General features: G+C 37.6%; 2 protein-coding genes across 6 annotated transcripts in view; one reads left to right on the top strand and one right to left on the bottom strand.

The window, feature by feature from the left end:
* Window positions 1–1,182, top strand: part of STX17 (syntaxin 17) — a 73,840-nt gene extending 72,658 nt beyond the window's left edge. The window contains exon 8 of the mRNA XM_064291666.1: window positions 1,036–1,182. Within this exon, the coding sequence (XP_064147736.1) occupies window positions 1,036–1,119 (84 nt within the window). The 3' untranslated portion in view covers window positions 1,120–1,182. The remainder of the gene's footprint in view (window positions 1–1,035) is intronic.
* The window catches only part of ERP44 (endoplasmic reticulum protein 44), a 93,129-nt gene that overhangs the window by 1,686 nt on the left and 70,068 nt on the right, over window positions 1–21,375 (bottom strand). For all 5 annotated transcript variants that reach the window (XM_010587799.3, XM_023545101.2, XM_023545100.2 and 2 more), the window contains 3 exons: window positions 17,908–18,019; window positions 16,814–16,955; window positions 1,177–1,282 (listed from right to left, as the gene is read on the bottom strand). In XM_010587799.3, the coding sequence (XP_010586101.1) occupies window positions 1,177–1,282; window positions 16,814–16,955; window positions 17,908–18,019 (360 nt within the window). The remainder of the gene's footprint in view (window positions 1–1,176; window positions 1,283–16,813; window positions 16,956–17,907; window positions 18,020–21,375) is intronic.

Raw genomic sequence — 21,375 nt, 5'->3', positions numbered from 1 at the left:
CCAAAACCCGTTGCCCGATTCCAACTCATAGTGACCCTATAGGACAGAGCAGAACTACCCCATTGGGTTTCGAACTGCTGACCTTTTGGTTAGCAGCTGAGCACTTAACCACTGTGCCACGAGGGCTCTGAAACAAATAAGGCTAATACAATAATGATAAAGTGCTTTTCCTAATCTTATAAAATACTATGTAGGCCTTCTTTTCTGAAGAAAATAATCACCTTTGGGTTGTTGCTTGCTTCTATACTTGCTTAATTATCAAAGAAAACCCGACCTTAGGTTTTAAAGAAAAAGCATTTAATCAGATTTCTACAGGGAGCTCTTGACTCAGAAACTAATTTGATGTTAAATAAGGTAAAGAAAAACTCACTCAGTTTTTATTTTTCTTTTATAAATGGAAGTATTTTGGTCGAAATAGTGGCATATGGAATAGGAAGGTTTTGGTATCTTTCATCTTCCTTCTTAGTATCATGGTAACATATGTGACTGCCTTTCGGTTAGTAGCCGAGCTCTTAACTGTCTGTGCCACTCAAACTCAAGTGTGTTTAATAAATCAGGAATATAGAAATTTTTTGCAACTGAAGTTACAAGGTAGAACTAGGAAAATTCTGAGTATAAAAAAGCAAATAGAAACTTTTGATAAATAGTAGTCGGGCATTCTAAATCCCAAATGGGAAAGCCACATTAAACCGTATGTCTTGAGCATTAAGAATACTATATTGGTGAGGGCCCTTAGGATGGTTTAGCGGGAACAGCAAATCATTATAGTGTGGTCAATCACCCAGCTGCAGAGGAAGGCTTGAACAATTCACGGAATCCATTAATTTATTCAATGATCTCTTTCCAAGTCCTACTTCCTACTTCTATCTGAAGTCAACTGAATTTAGCCCTTTTTTTTATAATCATATTCCACAGAGGTAATATCAGAACACCTTAGTTTATATCATCAAGAAACTATAACATTCTTGCAACACTGCTGAAGCTCTAAAATTTAAAAAATAAATGAAAAAGCAGTTTAATTTGTATCTTTTCTAGAATCTGTCCAGAACCTCTCTACAAAGGCATTCGGGAGCAGAAACTCATGCTTACACAAGAGTTTTAGATCTTCTTCAGGACTAACTGAAAAAGAAAAAAGGAAACAGAGAGTTCCCAATGAAAAACAGACAAGAGTCCCACCTGTCCTGGGGCGTTATCAAGAGTTGGGTCGGGCCCATGATGAAATTCTCTGTGCAGTTTTCCAGAATGTAAGTCAAATACGAACTGCTTGAGTTTTCCAGGAAGTCTAAAACCAAAAATCGAATATAAAATTAGCTTAAACTGTTAAAATGGACTTACTGCTATTTTAATAACTTTATAAAATTAATCTTGCTTCTTAAATTTTACCTACAATCCCACCATCCTACCATAATTGTTAGAGGCCAGGTATATGTAGAACATTTTTACACAGTTATAATGATGGTACCTAGACGTTCAGTTTCATGTAGTACTTTTGCACTTGTTTCACAGAAAATTTTCCATGCTAATAATTTTAACGGATGCATCATCGTCTACTGAGATGCTGTACCCACACTTACTTGACTATCCTTTATTTTTGGGCATTTATATAAAAAATATTTTCTTTAATTATGGATGTGCAACGAAAAAACCTTATGTTCTGTAAAAATCACACTAAAAATAACAGGGCCCACCTTGAGAACACAGACCACAAGGATGTCCTTTATTATCACTTTTATTCAATTTGTACTAGAAGTTGTAGCTAGAGCAATAAGGCTAGAAATGGAAATAAAGGGCATCCAAACAGGTAAGGAAGAAGTAAAACTACCCCTAGTCGCAGATGATATGATCCTATACATAGAAAATCCCAGAGATTCACAAGAAAATTACTGGAACTAATAAAAGGATTCAGCAAAGTGTCATGGTGTAAGATCACCATATGAAATCATTGGATTCCTCTACACTAACAAAGAGAACTCTGAAAAGGAAATCAGGAAAACAATACCATTTACAACACACCCCCAAAAGATAAAATACTTAGGAATAAATCTAACTAGGGACGTAAAAGATTTACACAAAGAAAACTACAAAACACTACCGCAAGGAACCAAAAGAGACCTACATAAATGGAAAAACATACTAGGTTCCTGGATAGGAAGAATTAACATTGTGAAAATGTCAATACTACCCAAAGCGATCTACAAATACAATGCGATCCGGATCCAAATTCCAATAACATTCTTTAATGACGTGGAAAAACTAATCAACTTTATATGGAAAGGACAGAGGCCCATGATAAGTAAAGTACTACTGAAGAACAACAACAAATTAGGAGGCCTCACGCTACCTGATCTCAGAAACTACTACACAGCCACGGTAGTCAAAACAGCCTGCTACTGGTGCAATGACAGACACACAGACCAATGGAACAGAATTGAGAAGGCAGAAGTAAATCTATCTACCTACGGACAGCTGATCTTTGACAAAGGGTCAAAGTCCATTAAATAGGGAAGGAAAAGTCTCTGTCTGCAGAAAAAATGGAACAGGAGCCAAAGTTCACACCATATATAAAAAACTAACTCAAAATAGATCAAAGACCTAAAACCATAAAGATCATGGAAGAAAAAATAGGAACAATGCTAGGGGCCCTAATATACAGCATAAACAGAATACCAAACATAAAAATGCACAAATAACAGAAGATAAACTAGATAAATGGGACCGCCTAAAAATTAAAGACTTACACTCATCCAGAAGCCCTGGTGGAGCAGTGGTTAAGATGCTCACCTCCTAACCAAAAGGTCAGCAGTTTGAATCCACCAGCTGCTCTGTGGGAGAAAGATGTGGCTGTCTGCTTCTGTAAAGATTTACAGCCTTGGAAACTCTATGGGGCAGTTCTAGTCTGTCCTACAGGGTCGCTATGAGTTGAACTGACTCAACGGCAACAAATTTAGTTTTTTTTTGGATTTATGCTCACCAAAAGACTTCTTCCAAAGAGTAAAAACAGAACCTACACACTGGGAAAAAAATTTTGATTACGACATATCCAACAAAGGTCTAACCTCTAAAATTTATACAAAACTTCAACACCTCAACAACAAAAAGACAAACAATCCAACTAAAAAACAGGCAAAGAACATGAACAAGCAGTTTTCCAAAGAAGCATTCAGATAGCTAACGAACATATTAAAGAGATGCAAATCAAAACTACAATGACATACCATCTCACCCCAAGAATGGCACTGATCCAAAAATCAGAAAACAACTGCTGGTGAGGTTGTGGGGAGATTGGAACTCTTACACATTGCTGGTGGAAATGTAAAATGGTACAACCGCTATGGAAAACTATATGGCGCTTCCTTAAAAAGCTAGAAATAGAAATACCATAGGATCTGGCAATCCTACTCCTAGGCATATATCCTAGAGAAATAAGAGCCGTGATAAGGATAGGCATATGCACACCCATATTCATTGCAGCATTATTCACAATAGCAAAAAGATGGAAACAACATAAATGCTGATCACCTGATGAATGGATAAAAAAATCTGTGGTACATACACACAATGGAATACTAAGCAACAATAAAGAATAATGACAAAGCTGTGAAACATCTCACAATATGGATGACTCTGAACAACACTATGCTGAGTGAAATAAGTCAATCACAAAAGGACAAATATAGCATGAGGCACTATTACAAAAAGTTTAAAAAAGGTTTACGCACAGAAAGTAACATTCTTTGATGTTTATAGAGATGGGGGGAGGGGTAACCACTAACTAGACAGTAGCCACGTGTTAACTTTGGTGAAGAGAAAGGCCATACACAATACAGGGGAAGTCAGTACAACATGACCAAGGTAAAGGAAGGCACTGAGAGGTACGTAAGAATAAAAGGCCATTATGTTAAATTCTACAACATACCCAACTCCGCAACAACAGTAATAAAAAACAATAATTTATGAGCGGATACGCGGGCAGATATGTATGCTGAATAGGTGTGGGGGGACATATGGGACAACACCCATGTGCATATATAGACTAAGTTGTGGATATTTCTACATACGTATTTGTACATGCTGCATGTATAAACCAAAAACCAAACCCATTGCCTTTCATCAATCCTGACTCACAGCGACCCTACAGGACAGAGTAGAACTGCCCCATAGGGTTTCCAAGGAGTGACTGGTGGATTCGAACTGCCAACCTTTTGGCTAGCAGCTGAGCTCTTATGGAGCACACAGCAAGCACAGTCAGGGGAACTTCTTAGACATAACCAAACACTTCATGGGACTGTTATTGGGCTTGAGGGCTAGAGACCATAGTCTCGGAGGACATCTAGGTCAACTGGCATACCAGTTCATAAAGTCAATGTTCTACATCCTACTTTAGTGAGTAGCGTCTGTGGTCTTAAGAGCTTTTGAGTGGCCACCTAAGATACAACTATTGGTCTCTTCCCATATGGAGCAAAGGAGGCTGATGAAAACCAGACTCAAGGAAGCAATTAGCTCACACAAACTGCAGCCTCCTTTAGCCCAAGACCACAAGAACTAGATGGTGCCCAGCTACCACTGCCAAACGCGCTGACCAGGATCATAATAGAGAGTTCCTGACAAAACAGGAGAAAAATGTAGAACAAAATACAAGTTCATACAAAAGACCAAACTTCTTGGTCTTACAGAGACTGGAGGAACCCCTGAGACTACAGCCCTTAGTCACTCTTCTCACTTGGATCTGAAGTCACTCCTGAAGATCACCTTTCAGCCAAATAATAAACTGGCCTATAAAAATAAACAGTAACACCTGTGAAGAAAGTGCTCCTGAGACCAATCAACTATAGGAGACCAAAAGGGCAACATCTGCCCAAAAGCAAAGATGAGAAGGCAGGAAGGGGCAGGAAAACTGGAAGAATGGAAGCAGAGAACTCAGGGTAGAAGTGGGGAGAGTGCTGACACATTTTGAAGATTGCAACCAATGTCTTGGAACACTCTGCGTACAAATTATTGAACAGGAAACCAAGCTGCTGTGTAAACTTTCACTCAAAGCACAGTTAAAAAAAAAATAAAACAACAGGGCTCAAGAGAAAAACAGTGTTAGGGGCTAAACACTAAAATCTAAGCAGCTTTGTAACTACAGCATTATGCTACTGAGAATCTTACTACAGGTTGCTTTGTAACCCTTCCGATCCCAGCCTCCCCTCCCCCAACAAAATTATGTTCAAGTTCTCACCCTTGGTACCTAAAAATGTGAGCTTACTTGAAAACAGCTTTGCAGACTGTCATGGATTGAAATGTGTCCCCCCAAAATATCTGTCAACTTAGCTGGGCCATGAGTCCCAGTATTATGTGACTGTCCACCATTTTGTGTTATTTCCCTATGTGTTGTACATCCTATCACTATGATGTAGTAAGATGGATTATCGGCAGTTATGCTGATAAGATCTACAAGATCATATAGTGTCTTAAGCCAATCTCTTTCAAGATATAAGAGAGAATTAACAGAGGGACATGGGAACCTCATACCACCAAGAAAGCAGTGCTGGGAACAGAGCTCGTCCTTTGGACCCAGGGTCCCTGAGTGGAGAAGCTCCTAGTCCAGGGGAAGACTGATGAGAAGGCCAACAGAGAGAGAAAGCCTTCCTCCAAAGCAGATGTCCTGAATTTGGACTTGTAGCCTATTAGACTGTGAGAGAATAAATTTCTCTTTGTTAAAACCATCCACTTGTGGTATTTCTGTTATAGCAGCACTAGACAACTAAGACAAAAATGTAATTAACATGCGGTCATATGGGAGTAGGGTGGGCCCTGACCCAGTATGACTGCTGTTCTTATATAAAGAGGCAACGAGACACAGACAGACACACAGATGCAGAGGAAAGACAGCCATGTGAAGATGGAGGCAAAGATTGGATATATTCTACCACAAACCAAGGAAACCCTGAGACCGCTAGAAGCTAGAAGAGGTAAGGAGGGACCACTTCTGTAGAGCCTTCAGAGAGAACATGGCCCTGCTAACACCTTGATTTGGGACTTCTGACCCCCAGAACTTTGACAGAATAAATTTCTGTTGTTTTAAACCACCCAGTTTGTAGTACTTTATGACAGCAGCCCTAAGAAACTAATGTGAACCAACAACAAAAATATTAGCGCTATTCAATCTCTACTGGCATCTGAACCCTGTGTCAGTCAGTTTAGGGTTGTAGCCTTAATCTGGAGTTTGTGAGTCCTCCTTTGAGATGCAGGTCCTTGAGGGTATTCATTGCCAGGAAGAACCACTTTCATCAATTAGTCTAAACCAGGGTGTAGCCTTTCCTTTTTTTTTTTTTTAAACCCAACAGAAAATGTCTTCACAACTTCTTCAACCCCAAATGCAACTTCAGGGGATAGCTTAACATTTTGAAAAGCAAACCATTTCTCAAGGCCATTAAATTAGTCTTTTATTAAAGAGAGGCACTTCTGCAGGGATTTCAGGGTTTTGGTTTTTGTTTTGAGGTCTTCATGTACCACGAAGGCAATCTCTTTAACTGTGAAAAAAACGTACTCTGGTGACTTCAAAATAATCCAAGGAAAGTGATACATGACCAAATACAACTTCCACTTTATACTGACATCATTCCCCTAATTACCAGTCATGCATGAACTAACTTGCCAGATGGAGACATGCTTTGTAGCAGCAAAACAGATCATCTGAGCGAAAGAAACATGTATCAGGCTTTTGCTTTGTAGCTATTTCCTTGATTAGTATCCAGTAAAGTAGGATTACATACAGTGTAAAATAATAAGAACCTTTGACAAAGCTTGGGCAAACTATACCTATGAAACATTAGTCAATTTTTGCTCCTACTGTCTGTCCTTCCAAGTCTTGCCAGAATGTTTGCCAGCTTTTTAATTATTAAAATTTATTTTGCTAATTTGCAAGTAAAAGACACCTGTATTTTAATTTACATTCCTGAGAAATTAAGTATTTTTTCCATTGTTTGTTTTAATTTATATTCCTGCTCATATGAACTATCTGTCTTCTATTGAGACCTTGGCTTTTTTTTTTTTTCCATTATATATTTTAAATAGAAACCCTTTGTTTTTCATATCTGTTATAAGAAATAACATACAGGTCCACGAACACCTTAATTCCTTTGATGGAGTTGACTGACTTTTTAAAACATTATTTTTTGGTAGCAAAGAACAGCTGGCTTGTGTTAATATTACCAGTTTCTTTCTCTTTTTATCCTCTCCTGAGGTCCTACAAGTGCTGTTTCTTCCCTTCAATAACTCCCACTGAGATGTACTAACCAATAACTTCATGGTATACCCATTTTGGCTCCCCACTAGCTCCAATGCAACAGAGACCAGCAGGCGCCAAATGCACAGTTTACAAATACAAATGGCTGCCAGGTAGCTATATTGACAGAATGCCTCTGAAAGGTTCTCTGGTGCTGAAGTAATTGCACATGCACCGGAGATAAACATGGAGAGGAGATCAATGTAAATTTAATCTGAGATCATCTACTGTCACCCTCAGCAAAGTGCTAAAATATATCCATTCAATCCACAGAATCAGAAATAGCCTACAATGTTTAAGACAAAGCCTGTTAGTTTTATAAGGGTCCAAAGCTGATTACAACCAACAGTGTGAACTGCTTCTACTACTCAAGGAAAAACTTATGAGTGACTGAATCTTAAATGTGACAAATTCACAGAGAACATTCAGCACCTATTTTTCCCTAACTTGATTTTTTTTTTTTTCTTGTCAACAGATAAGAGAAAGAATTGTGAGCAAAAGGCAAAGAGAAGGGAGATGGGATGAATCTGCATTGATGTGGTAGAAAAACAGATTACAAAAGAGCTCTTCTCTAGCTTGTGACCAGCAGGAAGGGACAATCAGTGAAGCAACAATAAGATGTCGAGAGGCAACACAGTCACCTGCTGAAAAGGAAAATAAGTAGATCCTTGCCATAACAAATAATTATTTTTTCACACCTTAGGGCACAATTTTTCTAATTAGAACACCTAAATGTTTCTCTCCCATCCTCCAAACACCTTGTTTGTTTACAATTATTTTTAGGTGAGGCAAAATTTAGACACAGTGATATGCACAAATGTTAAGTGTACTATTAGATGAGCTTTGACAAATGTACACAAATTGAGTAATACTTTAATTTTTTTAGAATTCTAAATTTTAGAGTTCACCTTTTTAGATTTACACTTCTATGAGCTGTAACATATATGTATAGCATCTTATAATAACTCTACCAACAGAATACAGAACAATTCCAACACTCCAAAGAGGTTCCTAAGGGCCGGCCCTTTAGAGTCATACTTTCCCTTTCTCCCTTATCCCTGACAACCAATAATCTATTCTCTGTTCCTACAGTTTGCCTTTTCCGGAATGTCATATACATGGCATCCTACAGCATGTAATCACTCACTGGCTTCTTTCATTTAGCATACCACATCTGAGATTCATCCATTTTGTTTTGTGTATAAAAACGTTTGTTCCTTTTTAACTGCTGAATGGTATTCCATTCTGTGGACAGATCATAATTAGTTTATATATATTCACCCATTCAAGGACATTTGGGTTCGTTCCAGATTTGGGTGATTATGAACATTTGTGTACAAGTTTTTATGTGAACGCAAGTTTTATAAAAAAAAGTTTTATAGCTCAGGACAAATGATGGGTCATATGGTAGGTGTAAAAAAAAAAAAAAAATTTTTTTTTTTTTTTATGGTAGGTGTATGTTTAACTTTTTCTGAAGCTCACAAGCTGTTTTCCAGAGTGGCTGTATCGTTTTGCAATCTCACCAGCAATGTATGAGAGCTTCAGCTGCTCCACATCTTCATGAACAATTGGTATTGTTAGCATTTTATTAATTATTATATGTAATAGTTGTATAATGGTATCTCTTTATGGTTTTAATTTGCATTTCTCTAATAACTAATGATGTTGAGCACCTTTGTATGTGCTTATTTGCCACCCATATCCCTTCTTCATATTCTAAGAGTACCTTTTGCAGAGCAAGTTTTTAATTTTGATAACAGTTAATTTATCAATGTTTTCTTTTATGGATAGCGCTTTTGATGTTCTAAGAACTCTTGGTCTAGCCCCAGGTCATGAAGAGTTTCCCCTATGTTTGCTGTAACAGCTTTAAAGTTTCATCCTTTACATTTAGGTCTATGATTAATTCTGAGTTAATTTTTCATACAGTGTGAGGGATAGTAGGAAGCTTTTTTTTTTTTTTGTATGTGGATACTCCGTTGGTCTACCACCATTTGTTGAAATATGTTCTTTCTCCATCAAATTGCCTTTGTACTTTAAAAAAATATCAATTGACCATATTTGTGTGTCTATCTCTAGACTGTTCCAGAGCTCAATGTACCTACTGTTTCACCAATATAACCCTGTTTTAATTACTCCGGCTTTACAGTACATCTTAAAATTGGGTAGTGTGAGTCTTTCAAGTTTGTTTCATTTTCATAACTGTTTTGGCTATTCTAGTTCCTTTACCTTTCCATGTAAATGTCAAAATTAGCTTGTCAATAGCTACAACAAGCCTAGTGGGGATTTTGACTAGGATTAACTTAAATCTATAGCTCAATTTGGGGAGAACTTACGTCTTAACTAGATTGAGTCTTCTAACCCACAAACCAATGTCTCTGTACTTATTTTGGTCTTCTTAGATTTCTTTCACCAGCATTTTACAGTTTTTAGCATATAGATCTTGAACATATTTTGGGAGATTTATTTAGATAGTTCTTTATTTTTTTCTTCTTGAGCTATACTTCAGGTTTTTTTTTGTTTGTTTCCAATTGTTCATTTAAGCAGAAAACCTAAAGTCACTAGGGGCTATTTTGTAGATTGGGGATTTCTACATAGACAATCTTGTCATCTATGAAGAAAGATGGCTTTATTTTTTTCCCTTACAGTCTGAATGCCTTTTATTAATTTTTATTGTCTTATTGCACTTTCTAGGACTTCTATAGATACTGAATAGAAATGGTAAGAGTGGACATCTTTGCCTAGTTCCTAGTCTTAAGAGGGAAACATTCAGTCTTTGACCATTAAATATAATATTCACTGTAGGTTTTTCATAGATGCCTTTTATCAGATTAAGGAAGTCTCTTTATATTCCTAGTTTGTTGAGCATTTTTATCATGAATGGATGCTGAATACTGCCAATGCTTCTTCTCCATCTACTGATGTGATCGCTTAGCTTTTCTTGTTTATTTGTTAATATGCTGAATTATAAACTAGCCTTGCATACCTGGAATAAACTCCACTTGGTTGTGATATACTATTCTTTTTATATATTGCTGGATTTGATTTCCTAATATTACTACTTTTTAACTCAACTCATACAGTTATGTAGTACAAATTCACTTAATGTGTTACAGTATAAAAAACACTGTATTTTGCCATTTAAGTTATTTAACTCCCTTGAGCTTCAGTTTTCTGATCTGTAAAATGGGAACAAAGACTGCTTTATTTGTATTCAAACTACTTCTTTACTATATTATTTTTAGTCTGAAAGACTTGGATTTGAATCCCAGTGTTACTGCCTGTAATAAAATAGCCATATAATAGCACTTACATGTATCAGATACCTTTCTAAGAGTTGATTACATTGCCTTCGAGTTGATCACAACCCATAGTGACCCTACAGGACAGAGTAGAACTGCCCCATAGAGTTTCCAAGGAGTTCCTTGTGGATCTGAACTGCCTACCTTTTGCTTAGCAGCTGTAGCATTTAACCACTACACCACCAGGGTTACCAAAGGTATGTTGTTGTTGTTAGATGCCGTCGAGTCCTTTCCGACTCATAGCGACCCAATGCAAACAGAACGAAACAATGCCCGGTCCTGAGTCATCCTTACAATTATTATGCTTGAGCTCATTGTTGCAGCCACTGTGTGACTCCACCTTGTAGAGGGTCTTCCGCTTTTCAGCTGACCCTGTATTCTGCCAAGCATGATGTCCTTCTCCAGGGACTGATCCCTCCTGACAACATGTCCAAAGTATGTAAGATGCAGTCTCGCCATTCTTGCTCCTAAGGAGCATTCTGGTTGTACTTCTTCTAAGACAGATTTGTTCGTTCTTTTGGCAGCCCACGGTATATTCAAGATTCTTCGCCAACACCACAATTCAAAGGCGTCAATTCTTCTTCAGTCTTTCTTATTCATTGTCCAGCTTTCACATGCATATGATGTGATTGAAAATACCATGGCTTGGGTCAGGCACACCTTAGTCTTCAAGGTAACGTCTTTGTTCTTCAACACTTTAAAGCGATCCTTTGCAGCAGATTTACCCAATGCAATGTGTCTTTTGATTTCTTGACTGCTCCTTCCATGGCTGTTGATTGTGGATCCAAGGAAAATGAAATCCTTGACAACTTCAATCTTTCTCCGTTTATCATGGTGTGGCTCATTGGTCCAGTTGTGAGGATTTTTATTTTCTTTATGTTGAGGTGCAATCCGTACTGAAGGCTGTGGTCTTTGATCTTCATCAGTAAGTGGTTCAAGTCCTCTTCACTTTCAGCAAGCAAGGTTGTGTCATCTGCATAACACAAGCTGTTAATGAGTCTTCCTCCAATCCTGATCCCCCGTTCTTCTTCACATAGTCCAGCTTCTCGGATTATTTGCTCAGCATACAGATTGAATAGGTATGGTGAAAGAATACAACCCTGATGCACACCTTTCCTGACTTTAAACCAATCAGTATCCCCTTGTTCTGTCCAAACAACAACTGCCTCTTGATCTATGTAAAGGTTCCTCATGAGCACAATCAAGTGTTCTGGAATTGCCATTCTTCGCAATGTTATCCGTAATTTGTTATGATCGACACAGTTGAATGCCTTTGCGTAGTCGATAAAACACATATAAACATCCTTCTGGTATATTCTGCTTTCAGCCAGGATTCACTGGACATCAGCAATGATATCCCTGGTTCCATGTCCTCTTCTGAAACGGGCCTGAATTTCTGGCAGTTCCCTGTCGATATACCGCTGCAGCCGTTTTTGAATGATCTTCAGCAAAATTTTGCTTGCGTGTGATATTAATAATATTGTTCTATAATTTCTACATTTGGTTGGATCACCTTTCTTGGGGAGAGGCATAAATATGGATCTTTTCAGTCAGTTGGCCAGGAAGCTGTCTTCCATTATTTCTTGGCATGGACGAGTAAGCACCTCCAGTGCTGCATCTGTTTGTTGAATTGATGAAATAAAAGAACTGAACAGAAGATTTCAAAGGGCGTCTCAAGAAGACAAAGTAAAGTATTATAATGACGTGTGCAAAGAGATGGAAAATCGAAAGGGAAGCTCGGTGTTTCTCAAGCTAAAAGAACTGAAGAAAAAATTCAAGACTCGAGTTGCAATAGTGAAAGATTCTATGGGGAAAATATTAAACGACGCAGGGAGCATCAGAAGAAGATGGAAGGAATAGACAGAGTCATTATACCAAAAAGAATTAGTCGATGTTCAACCATTTCAAGAGGTGGCATATGATCAGGAACCGATAGTACTGAAGGAAGAAGTCCAAGCTGCTCTGATGGCACTGGCAAAAAACAAGGCTCCAGGAATTGATGGAGTATCAACTGAGATGTTTCCAAAGGTATAGGTATATGTATTTATTTAAGTCTTTACAATAACCTTATGAAGTAGGCACTATTATTATTTCTATTTTACAGATCAAGTGTAAAACAACTTGCCCAGGGCAATATAGTTAGAGTAGGTAAGAGAATGGGATTCAAACCTAAACAGTCTGGATCTAGAGTCTGTGAACTCAACCACTATACTATATTGCCTCTTTAGTGGCTAGTCAAGTTGCTAAATCTCTCTGAGCCTAATTTCCTTATTGGAGAATGGAAATAATGCCTTTTTAATAAGCTTGCTATAGACTTAACTGAGAACACATATAAAGTAAGGCTAGTACAGTGGCTGGCTCTGTTGGCACGCAATGTCTGTCAAGATTAAATGAGGTAAAATACATCAAAATGATTTGTAAAACACAAAATACGAGTTGGTAATAAATGTGAGTTGTACAGTAAGTACAACCATTTAAAAATGTAAAAACCATTTTTAGTTCATGGACTATTCACTAAGTGTAAGCCACAGTTTGTTAAGCCCTTCTCTAAATCCCATGACTTGACCACATTGCCAGAGTTTGCTTAAATTCCAGAGCAAGATGTAATGCTTACACTTTATGATAAAAATATCCACACAGCAGAGAACAAAAAGGAGAGGTCTGGAGACATCATTACCACCATGCTGCTTTTGTTCAAGGTGGCTATTCCCGCTCATTACGTGTTACCTACACGTGAGAGTCCTGTCCAACTCCTCCGCCCTTCTAAGTATTGCTACTCTTGAAGAAGGGGCCAGATCTCTGGTTCCAGAGACTCTGCTTCCATTTTCTATTCTGTCACTGGAAGTTCCAATGGCAGCTAAGAACTCTAAGAAAAGGAACAGATGATAGGGTGTTCGCTAGCTACAATTTTTAAGAAGGTAAATTCTCTTGAATGCCCTTCAACGGCTTTTACCCTACCCCATCATTTATTCTCTTCTATCTCCTAGACCTGCCTTTAGTGCTCTTAGGTTCCAAAATTGCTCCTCATTCTTTTCCTATCTCCATATAGAACTGATTCCTTTGGATCTGGCGGGAAATTAATCTGATCAAACTATAGAAAAAAAACTAAGGATTCATAGGTTGTGATTCAGTTTCAGCTACTGCTAAGTACCGTCCCTTCAAACATCTTTCACACTCACATTATACACTGCTTTTTTAGATATACTAAAAACGTCACTGTTTTGGTATAGCGTTATATACTGGGGCTCAATCTACTCGGATTTGAATCCCAGCCCTGCCACTAATTAGTTGTGTGACTAGGCAGGTTATTTTATCTCCTTGAGCCTTGGTTTCTCTGCAATAAGGAAGAAGGAAGCAGAACACTGGTGGCCTCTCCCTCCTAATGCCCAGTTCTGTCATGGGAGGAGACTATGTACCATCAATCTGCCTTCTCTCTCCTTATCACAACCAAACTTTCTCCAACTTACCCCAGAAATGCTGAGTTACTAAGTAAAAGTAATAGTAATCACAGTAATTTATGGAAACTGCTTATCATTTAAGCCTTAATTACCATATAGCACAATAACAATTATGCAAGCCATTAAATATGTCAGATTCAGTTTGCTGTATTTTTTTTTTTTTAACACTAACATCTACTCACATAGGCTGAATTTGTAGCTCACACAGTATGTGTGCCTCCTCATAATTAGAAGAATATTAGAGGAAACACTGCCTAGGAAGGGAAATCAGGTACCTAAGGGAGCTATTAATACAGTAATTTGTTTTAAAGAGCTTCAAATGTAGTCACTTTTCTTATCTCCCTTCTTATCACAGGACCAAATGCTTACAGAATAGGAGAGGACCATTTCCCATTCCCAAACATCTCTGGAGAATCTTACTGGCTCAGTGTATCAGAAATAAGTAGAATGCTCTCAGCTGATGAATTAGCTTCCCTTGGTCAAGTACCCATCTCTTGTCCAGTGAGCTATGGTTGAGGAAGAATAGGGATGGGTAATGTGATAAAGAATCTGACTACTTGTGTTTTGGGTTCTCTGAAAAGTAGACACCAAGATGGGATTAGAAGTGCTACCAAAAAAAAAAAAAAAAAACCAAACCCAGTGCCATCGAGTTGATTCCGACTTATAGCGACCCTATAGGGCAGAGTAGAACTGCCCATAGAGTTTCCAAGGAGAACCTGGCGGATTCGAACTGCCAACCCTTTGGTTAGCAGCCATAGCACTTAACCACTATGCAACCAGGGTTTCCATTAGAAGTGCTAGGGTGTTTTAAATGTGATTTCAAGAACTGAGGGAGAAAACTTAAGATAGCCAAATTGGAAATCCTCAACATGATTGCCTTGACCCGTACCACAATATTCCCAGGAACAAAAGCCAAAGTTGGGCTTAGTTTGGCTGCTGATCAGTAAATCAAACATGCAGTATCAAACCTGCGTCAGCATCCTGTTAACTCCATTAATTTCACACTTAATAATTAGGACTGTAATTTTCCAGCCGAAGGGACAAGGTAAATAAACCACCCAAGATTTATTTATGACTAGAGGTGGGGAAATGTGCTGATAAAACTTCATACAAGTGACCCATGGGTCAGGAAGCATTTTAATGCCAAGCACAGTCACTCTGTCTGGAAGCTCTCATAGCAAGCCCAGTCATCAGAGCTGGCCTTTCTCCTAAAAAACTCATTCTTTCAGCTTGAGTTTGCAGCTTCAGGAAGTGAGCCTATGGAGAGGACACCCAGCCAGGCACACGGGCACCTCAAATTCAATATGCCAAGAAAGGGAACTCATTATCTTTACCTCAAAGATGCTTCTCTACTGAGTTTTCCACCTCAGTTAATGGCATCACAACACAGCCAGCTGTCCAAGTTAGACTCCTGGCTGTCACTGCTGTCTCCCCACCTTCCCCCATTTACTAAGATATGGAGTCCTCCTAATTCCACCTGCAAAATGCCTCAAGAATTCTTCTGCTTCCTTCTAGTTTCAGTGCCCTTGCCAGAATTTATTTGGGTCATTCATTTATTCAAGAACCACATACAAGTAGTTCCCCATATACGAAAGGGTTCCATTCTGACCACTCCATTTTAAGTTGAACACTTCTTTTTTTCTCTTAGTTCTCATTATTATTGCCTTTTATTATCAGTGTCTTTACAAATCCAATTTTTGTCGGTGAGCAAACATCTGAGAATGCTAACATCAGCAAATTCCATGCTGTAACACTGTACGTAGTACATATTACTAGTATGTATCAAAAAAAAAAAGGATGGCTGTAAGTGTGGTTCACAGTAACTTGAATATGTCCTAAGTCGAGGACTAGCTGTACTGGCTATCTATTATCACTCCTGCCTGGATTACTGAACAATCTCCCAGATTCTACTTCGGTCCCTTGCAATCCATTCTTCATGTTACTGCCAGAGTAATTTTAAAAAATCTGACTTTGTTACTTCCCTGATTAAGACCCTTCACTGGCTGTTCATAATTATCAGGACAGTTAAAACTCCTTAGCAGGGCATATAAAGGCTTTCATGAGCTTCTCTTGACCTCATCCCTTAGCACTCCCCCTCCCTTTGGCCAATCAATTCTGAACATGCTGCTGTCAATGTCCAGATACCCCCTTTCTCTAAACTGTCTCCTTCTCACCTCCAGGGAAAACATACAGTACTACAGGATCTACTTTAGGCATCAACATCCCCAGGAATCTTGGATCAGTTCCCCTTCTATATATTCTACTGATAATCACTACCATAGCACTTATCACATCATAAAATATAACTGCCTATTAACCTGCTGTTTTCTTTCTTTACTTGGTTGTGAGTTCTTTGAGGGCAGGGATTCAGTCTCAGTAAACTTTAAACCCTTGGTTCCTAGCATAATGACTGTCACACAGAGACCTGGACAAATATTTAATGAATTAATAGGCTAAATGGTATCCTTTTGAGAATAGGTACAGTGGGAAGAACTAATATTAGTGCTCCACAGTTCATAAAGAGATTTCATAGCCATCATCTCATTGATTTTTGTTACAATCTTGTTAGGTAGGTAGTACCATCATCTACAGGGACATATCATAATTCTCATAGCTGATTACCACAGTCTACAGGGAAAAAAATGTACCAGTCACCCCAATCTCTTCCATCCAATTAAAGTATTTTTTCCAACATGGGGTTATTTAAAATATTTCAACAACTGTTTTAAGTTCATTTTTGAGACACATGTAGGTAATGAAAATGAAAAAAACAAACCAATACTTACAACACATCCTTGAAGTCTCCAAACACATACATATGCCTAAAGCTGTCAATGGCTATTACGGGGCAATCTGCTGGAGTTTTCTGTATGTGCAGAAGAGGGTGTCTAAATTTGTCACAGTCAGCATGTAAGAAATTTATTGTACCTTTAAAAGAAATAGAATTTGGAAAGGTAGATCAGAATTTTCTTGATTATATTCTTAAGATTGCAAGTTCACATAAAATGACATACCAAAACAAACAAAAAAAAGTGCTTTAGAGTAATATAGATAAAAAAAATAAATAAAACCTAAATATTACAACATTTAAAAGAGGTAGGCATTTCATTCTTAGGGCAGAGAGAGTGAAACATGCATTTACTTAGAAAGTGTATGAACTCAACCTGAATTTGAATGCTAGAGTGAATTTCCAATTTTCCTTAAATGGGCAATCATTTACTTTTTGCAGATTACCCAGGTTCTAGGGAGCAAATTCCTGAAACTGACAAATGAGTTGTTCTTATAGGACCATCTTCATTCTGTCAAATTTACCCTTCTAGTCTCTACTGACTAATTTTTAATCCAAAATATTTACTAACTGACTAACAGGTGCATGGCTCTATACAATGTCTTCAGTTTTTTTGTTTGACTTTCTTCCCTAATTACAGACAGTAAGCTGGTATAACTAAAATTCCTTTTTTGATGCTTTGGAGAAGTCCACAAGCATTTACTCTACTTTCTTTCAATTAGAAATAAATGTTTACCAGACTGTGTAAGCTTTCTCAGCAGTATCTCTGGGAATATCTACTGGAAAAGGGGCAAGACAAGCATCAAGGCACTGGAACAAAGTGTCCAAAACTAATGTTGTCATTCATGACCCAATTTTCATGCTATTTCATTTTTTTCCTTAAAACAGTCATGATAAAAAAGATAGCCGCCTCTCATATTACCGCCCTACTAATGCCCTCTCATGTTGGCATGTAAAATCAGAGGTTGAGTAGAGTTAAAATAACTTAAGTTTTTAACACAAATATATTTACATAGATATGAATATAATGGGGGGGGCGTAGGGAGAGGAGGAAGGAAGGAAGCAAGCAAATAAACACCTTAATCTGTCTACCTTTTTCACTTATTAATTGCCGGGCTACTTCATTCTGGAATATCTCTAAACTTTCTGTATCCTCTTTCATATGGAAGAGTATGAGGAAAGGCAGTCCTTCTTCTGTCAGTTCCTGTTTAGAGAAGTATTCAATGAGAATTATCAGGCCTCTCCATTTGGTAGGTAGAACAAGCTGGAAGCTAACTCACATGACACACAAAAATTACAACCTGGAAGAAAAGATCCTATGGTTTAAATAAACATAAGCCTCAATCAAAGAATGAACTCAGTGCCCCCACCACAGACCAGGCTTTCAGGGACCCACATGCCTTGCTCTGCTGTAGAAACTTACCTACCTTAAAGTAAATACTGGTCGGCCTGCTAGCTAGTAGTAGCTAGCCAGCCATGGAGTGCTGACAGTTGAAGCCTTGACATTCAAATAGCATACCAAAAAATTAAAATTTTAAATTTGGGAAAACATGTTTAGTATTAACAGTCTTTATAGGTAACACTGAAAAAACTGAATGTAGCACCAATTTAAAAAAAAAAAATAATGATTCTCAAATTTATGTTTAAGATTTATTATAAAAACCATTCTACTTATACAAGACTTACTCAAAGCCAAAAAAGAGCAAATGGCAAAAAATCTATAACACTGCCAGTTTTCAACCAATAAACAATTTATCAACATTATTAATAAGTACCTACTTTGTGTGTATTTTTATATACTTTTGTATATACACACACACAAAAGCACCTTGAAAATTATAAACTGCTATTTTTTATTATTGTTACTGTAGAATAATATAAGAAAAATGTGATGTGCAGGTAGCAGGCTTTAATCATTATTCTCCCTGACAAATGGTAAGTTCTGACACTTCAGAAAAAGTCCAGAAAGGACCTCATAAGAAAATTATTTCCATCAACTATCCTTTTATCCTTATCTTTATAACTTAGAAACTGCCTCAGCAGAGGTCTTTTATCCTAGAAACAAAACAAACAAAAAACAACTGAAGCTGGGACCTGTTTTATTGGATAAAGGTTTTTTACTGGTTCCTTTCTCGACGTTTAAGCCTGTGTCACTTGCACACAGGAGAAATCATTAAGCTTCTTGTCACATGTATCTTCTTTTCAAAATTGAGACAAAATTCACATACCATAAAATTCATCCTCTTAAGGCGCACGATTCCGTGTTTTTAGCATACTTACAGGGTTGCACAGCCTTCACCACCATCTAATTCCAGAGCAGTTTCCTCATTCCAAAAAAAAGCCTCTGAAACTTGTTTCAGGACTGAAATGTCTCCTCTAGGAAGTTTTCCCTGATCTCATCCCATCTCTGCTCAAGGTAGAAATGAATTACCCTCTAAATTCCCAGAACATTTTATCAGTGCCTTCATTTGGCATAGAAAACTGTCTTTATGTTTTATTACGTTATATGAAATACTGGAATGAAAACCCCTTGAAGACAGAGAATCTTATTTCACTTCTCTTTTGCTGATAAACTTTTGTATACAATAACGTGCAGTCAACATATGACTGAAAGAATGAACAAATGTTGCTAAATAAATAATAACTGGGAGAGAAGACTCTGCTAAATAAATAATAACTGGGAAAGAAGACTCAGCAGTCACCTCTGAGAATGAGAAATACTTGACTGGAAGTAAGAAGACCTGGTTCTACATTAATGTATGAGAATATTCTGGGCAAGTCACTGCCCCTCTTTGGGACTCAATTTCTTCATCCTTCCCAGATGATGCAGAGATGACATCGCTTTCTCCTTTCTCCTGAAGGGACCCTACCATTTTCTTCCACAGTCTATTCACAGACATCTTTTAATGGAAAATATTACTAATAGATAAGTCATCACTCAAAAGTATTTATCAATTTGTGAGCTAATTAAATTAGTCATCTTTGGTTAACTCGTGTGTTTAATCCTCAATGTGACAGCATTTTTCCTCAAAGGGTCTTAGCCTTCTCATTTTTAATTGAGAGGACTATGCTCAAAAATTTAAGAGTTCCTCTAGTTCTAAATTCAAAATGGTCCTAACTGTAGGGGCATTTAAATCTGTCAGACTTAGAAAACAAAACGTAAAAAGAAATATAACATATTACCTGCTATACTCTATAAAAAAATACAGAAGAACTAACAACTGTTAGGAGAACAATCAAAAGCAAACAGATGAGTACACTGAAAAAAATATATATCAACTAGTCTGATATCTTACATTACGTTAACAAAATAAACGAAACCAAACCTATTACCGCTGAGTCTATTACGACTCATAGTGAGCCTAAAAGACAGCACAGGACCATCCCATATGGTTTCCAAGGCTGTGATCTTTACGGAAGTAGACTGTCACATCTTTCTACTGCAGAAGAGCTGTTGGGTTTGAACCACTGACCTTTCAGTTAGCAGCTGAGCACTTAACCACTGCGCAGCCACAGCTCCTTACATGTTATCACAGTAGCTGGTAATTTATGCTGCTTGTGTCTCCCAGGGAGGGAGATTAACATTGCAGTCTCTTCCAGGCTTCTTGCAGTATAGTGCTATGGCACATCACTGATACCTAATGGTTAAACACTCAAATTGTAAGAGGAAGCATTTTGAATTCTGTGAGATAAGTCTACTTTTCTCTAGAAGTCCACGTTAACAGTGCTATTTATAATAGATGATAATAGCTGGAGATGAGACAAGACTATGTGGGATAGGCTCAATCTGTACCTAGCATTAGATAATTCCTTTCCTAAAAAGGAAGAGCATAGAAAATAAGCCCATTGCGCATATAAGGTTAGTATAAAACCAAAAAAAATCCAAACCCATTGCTGTTCAGTCGATTCCAACTCATAGTGACCCTAAATGACAGTGTAGAACTGCCCCATAGGGTTTCCAAGGAGCACCTGATGGATTCAAACTGCTGACCTTTTGGTTTTAACCACTACGCCACCAGGGTTTCCAAGGTTAGTATAGTTGCATTAAAAATTTGACACATAAAACAGGAAAATTTTATTTTTTACTGTGCCTTGCAATAAAAAAATAGTTTGAAAGCGACTATCGGATCCAAATTTTTGGTCAAGTCCTATACCTGAACTTCCAGTGTTTGATGGGTGGTTGTTGTGCTGACGCATAACTAAAAGTCTGAAAGGCGCTCATGTGAGCATCTATACTCAGGCTGCTCTTGCCTGCTCAACTATAATTGCCTAAGATGCAAGATGCATCTTAAAGAACAATAAGGAATTACTTAGAGTCCTAAATAAAGGCAAATATCTATTTTGGAAAGCGAGTTCAAAAACAACACTAAAAAAACAACAGAATATTACTAAACAGAAAAATACTTTCTGGTCATGAAGAATGGGCTTAAAATGCCAAGTTGTCATATGAAAATAAAAATACTGCAATGCCACTCAGAAGTTCTAGAAAATTTGAGAGGAACAGTATAGACTCTAGGAACTTCAGAAAGAAAAGAAACTAGAAACCAAGAAAGAAAAAAG

The sequence above is a fragment of the Loxodonta africana genome, chromosome 9, assembly GCF_030014295.1.
Source record: "Loxodonta africana isolate mLoxAfr1 chromosome 9, mLoxAfr1.hap2, whole genome shotgun sequence".
In the NCBI taxonomy this organism is placed as follows: Eukaryota; Metazoa; Chordata; class Mammalia; order Proboscidea; family Elephantidae; genus Loxodonta; species Loxodonta africana.
The sequence above is the reverse complement of the archived record's forward strand: the minus strand, read 5'-3'. Positions and strand labels throughout refer to the sequence as shown.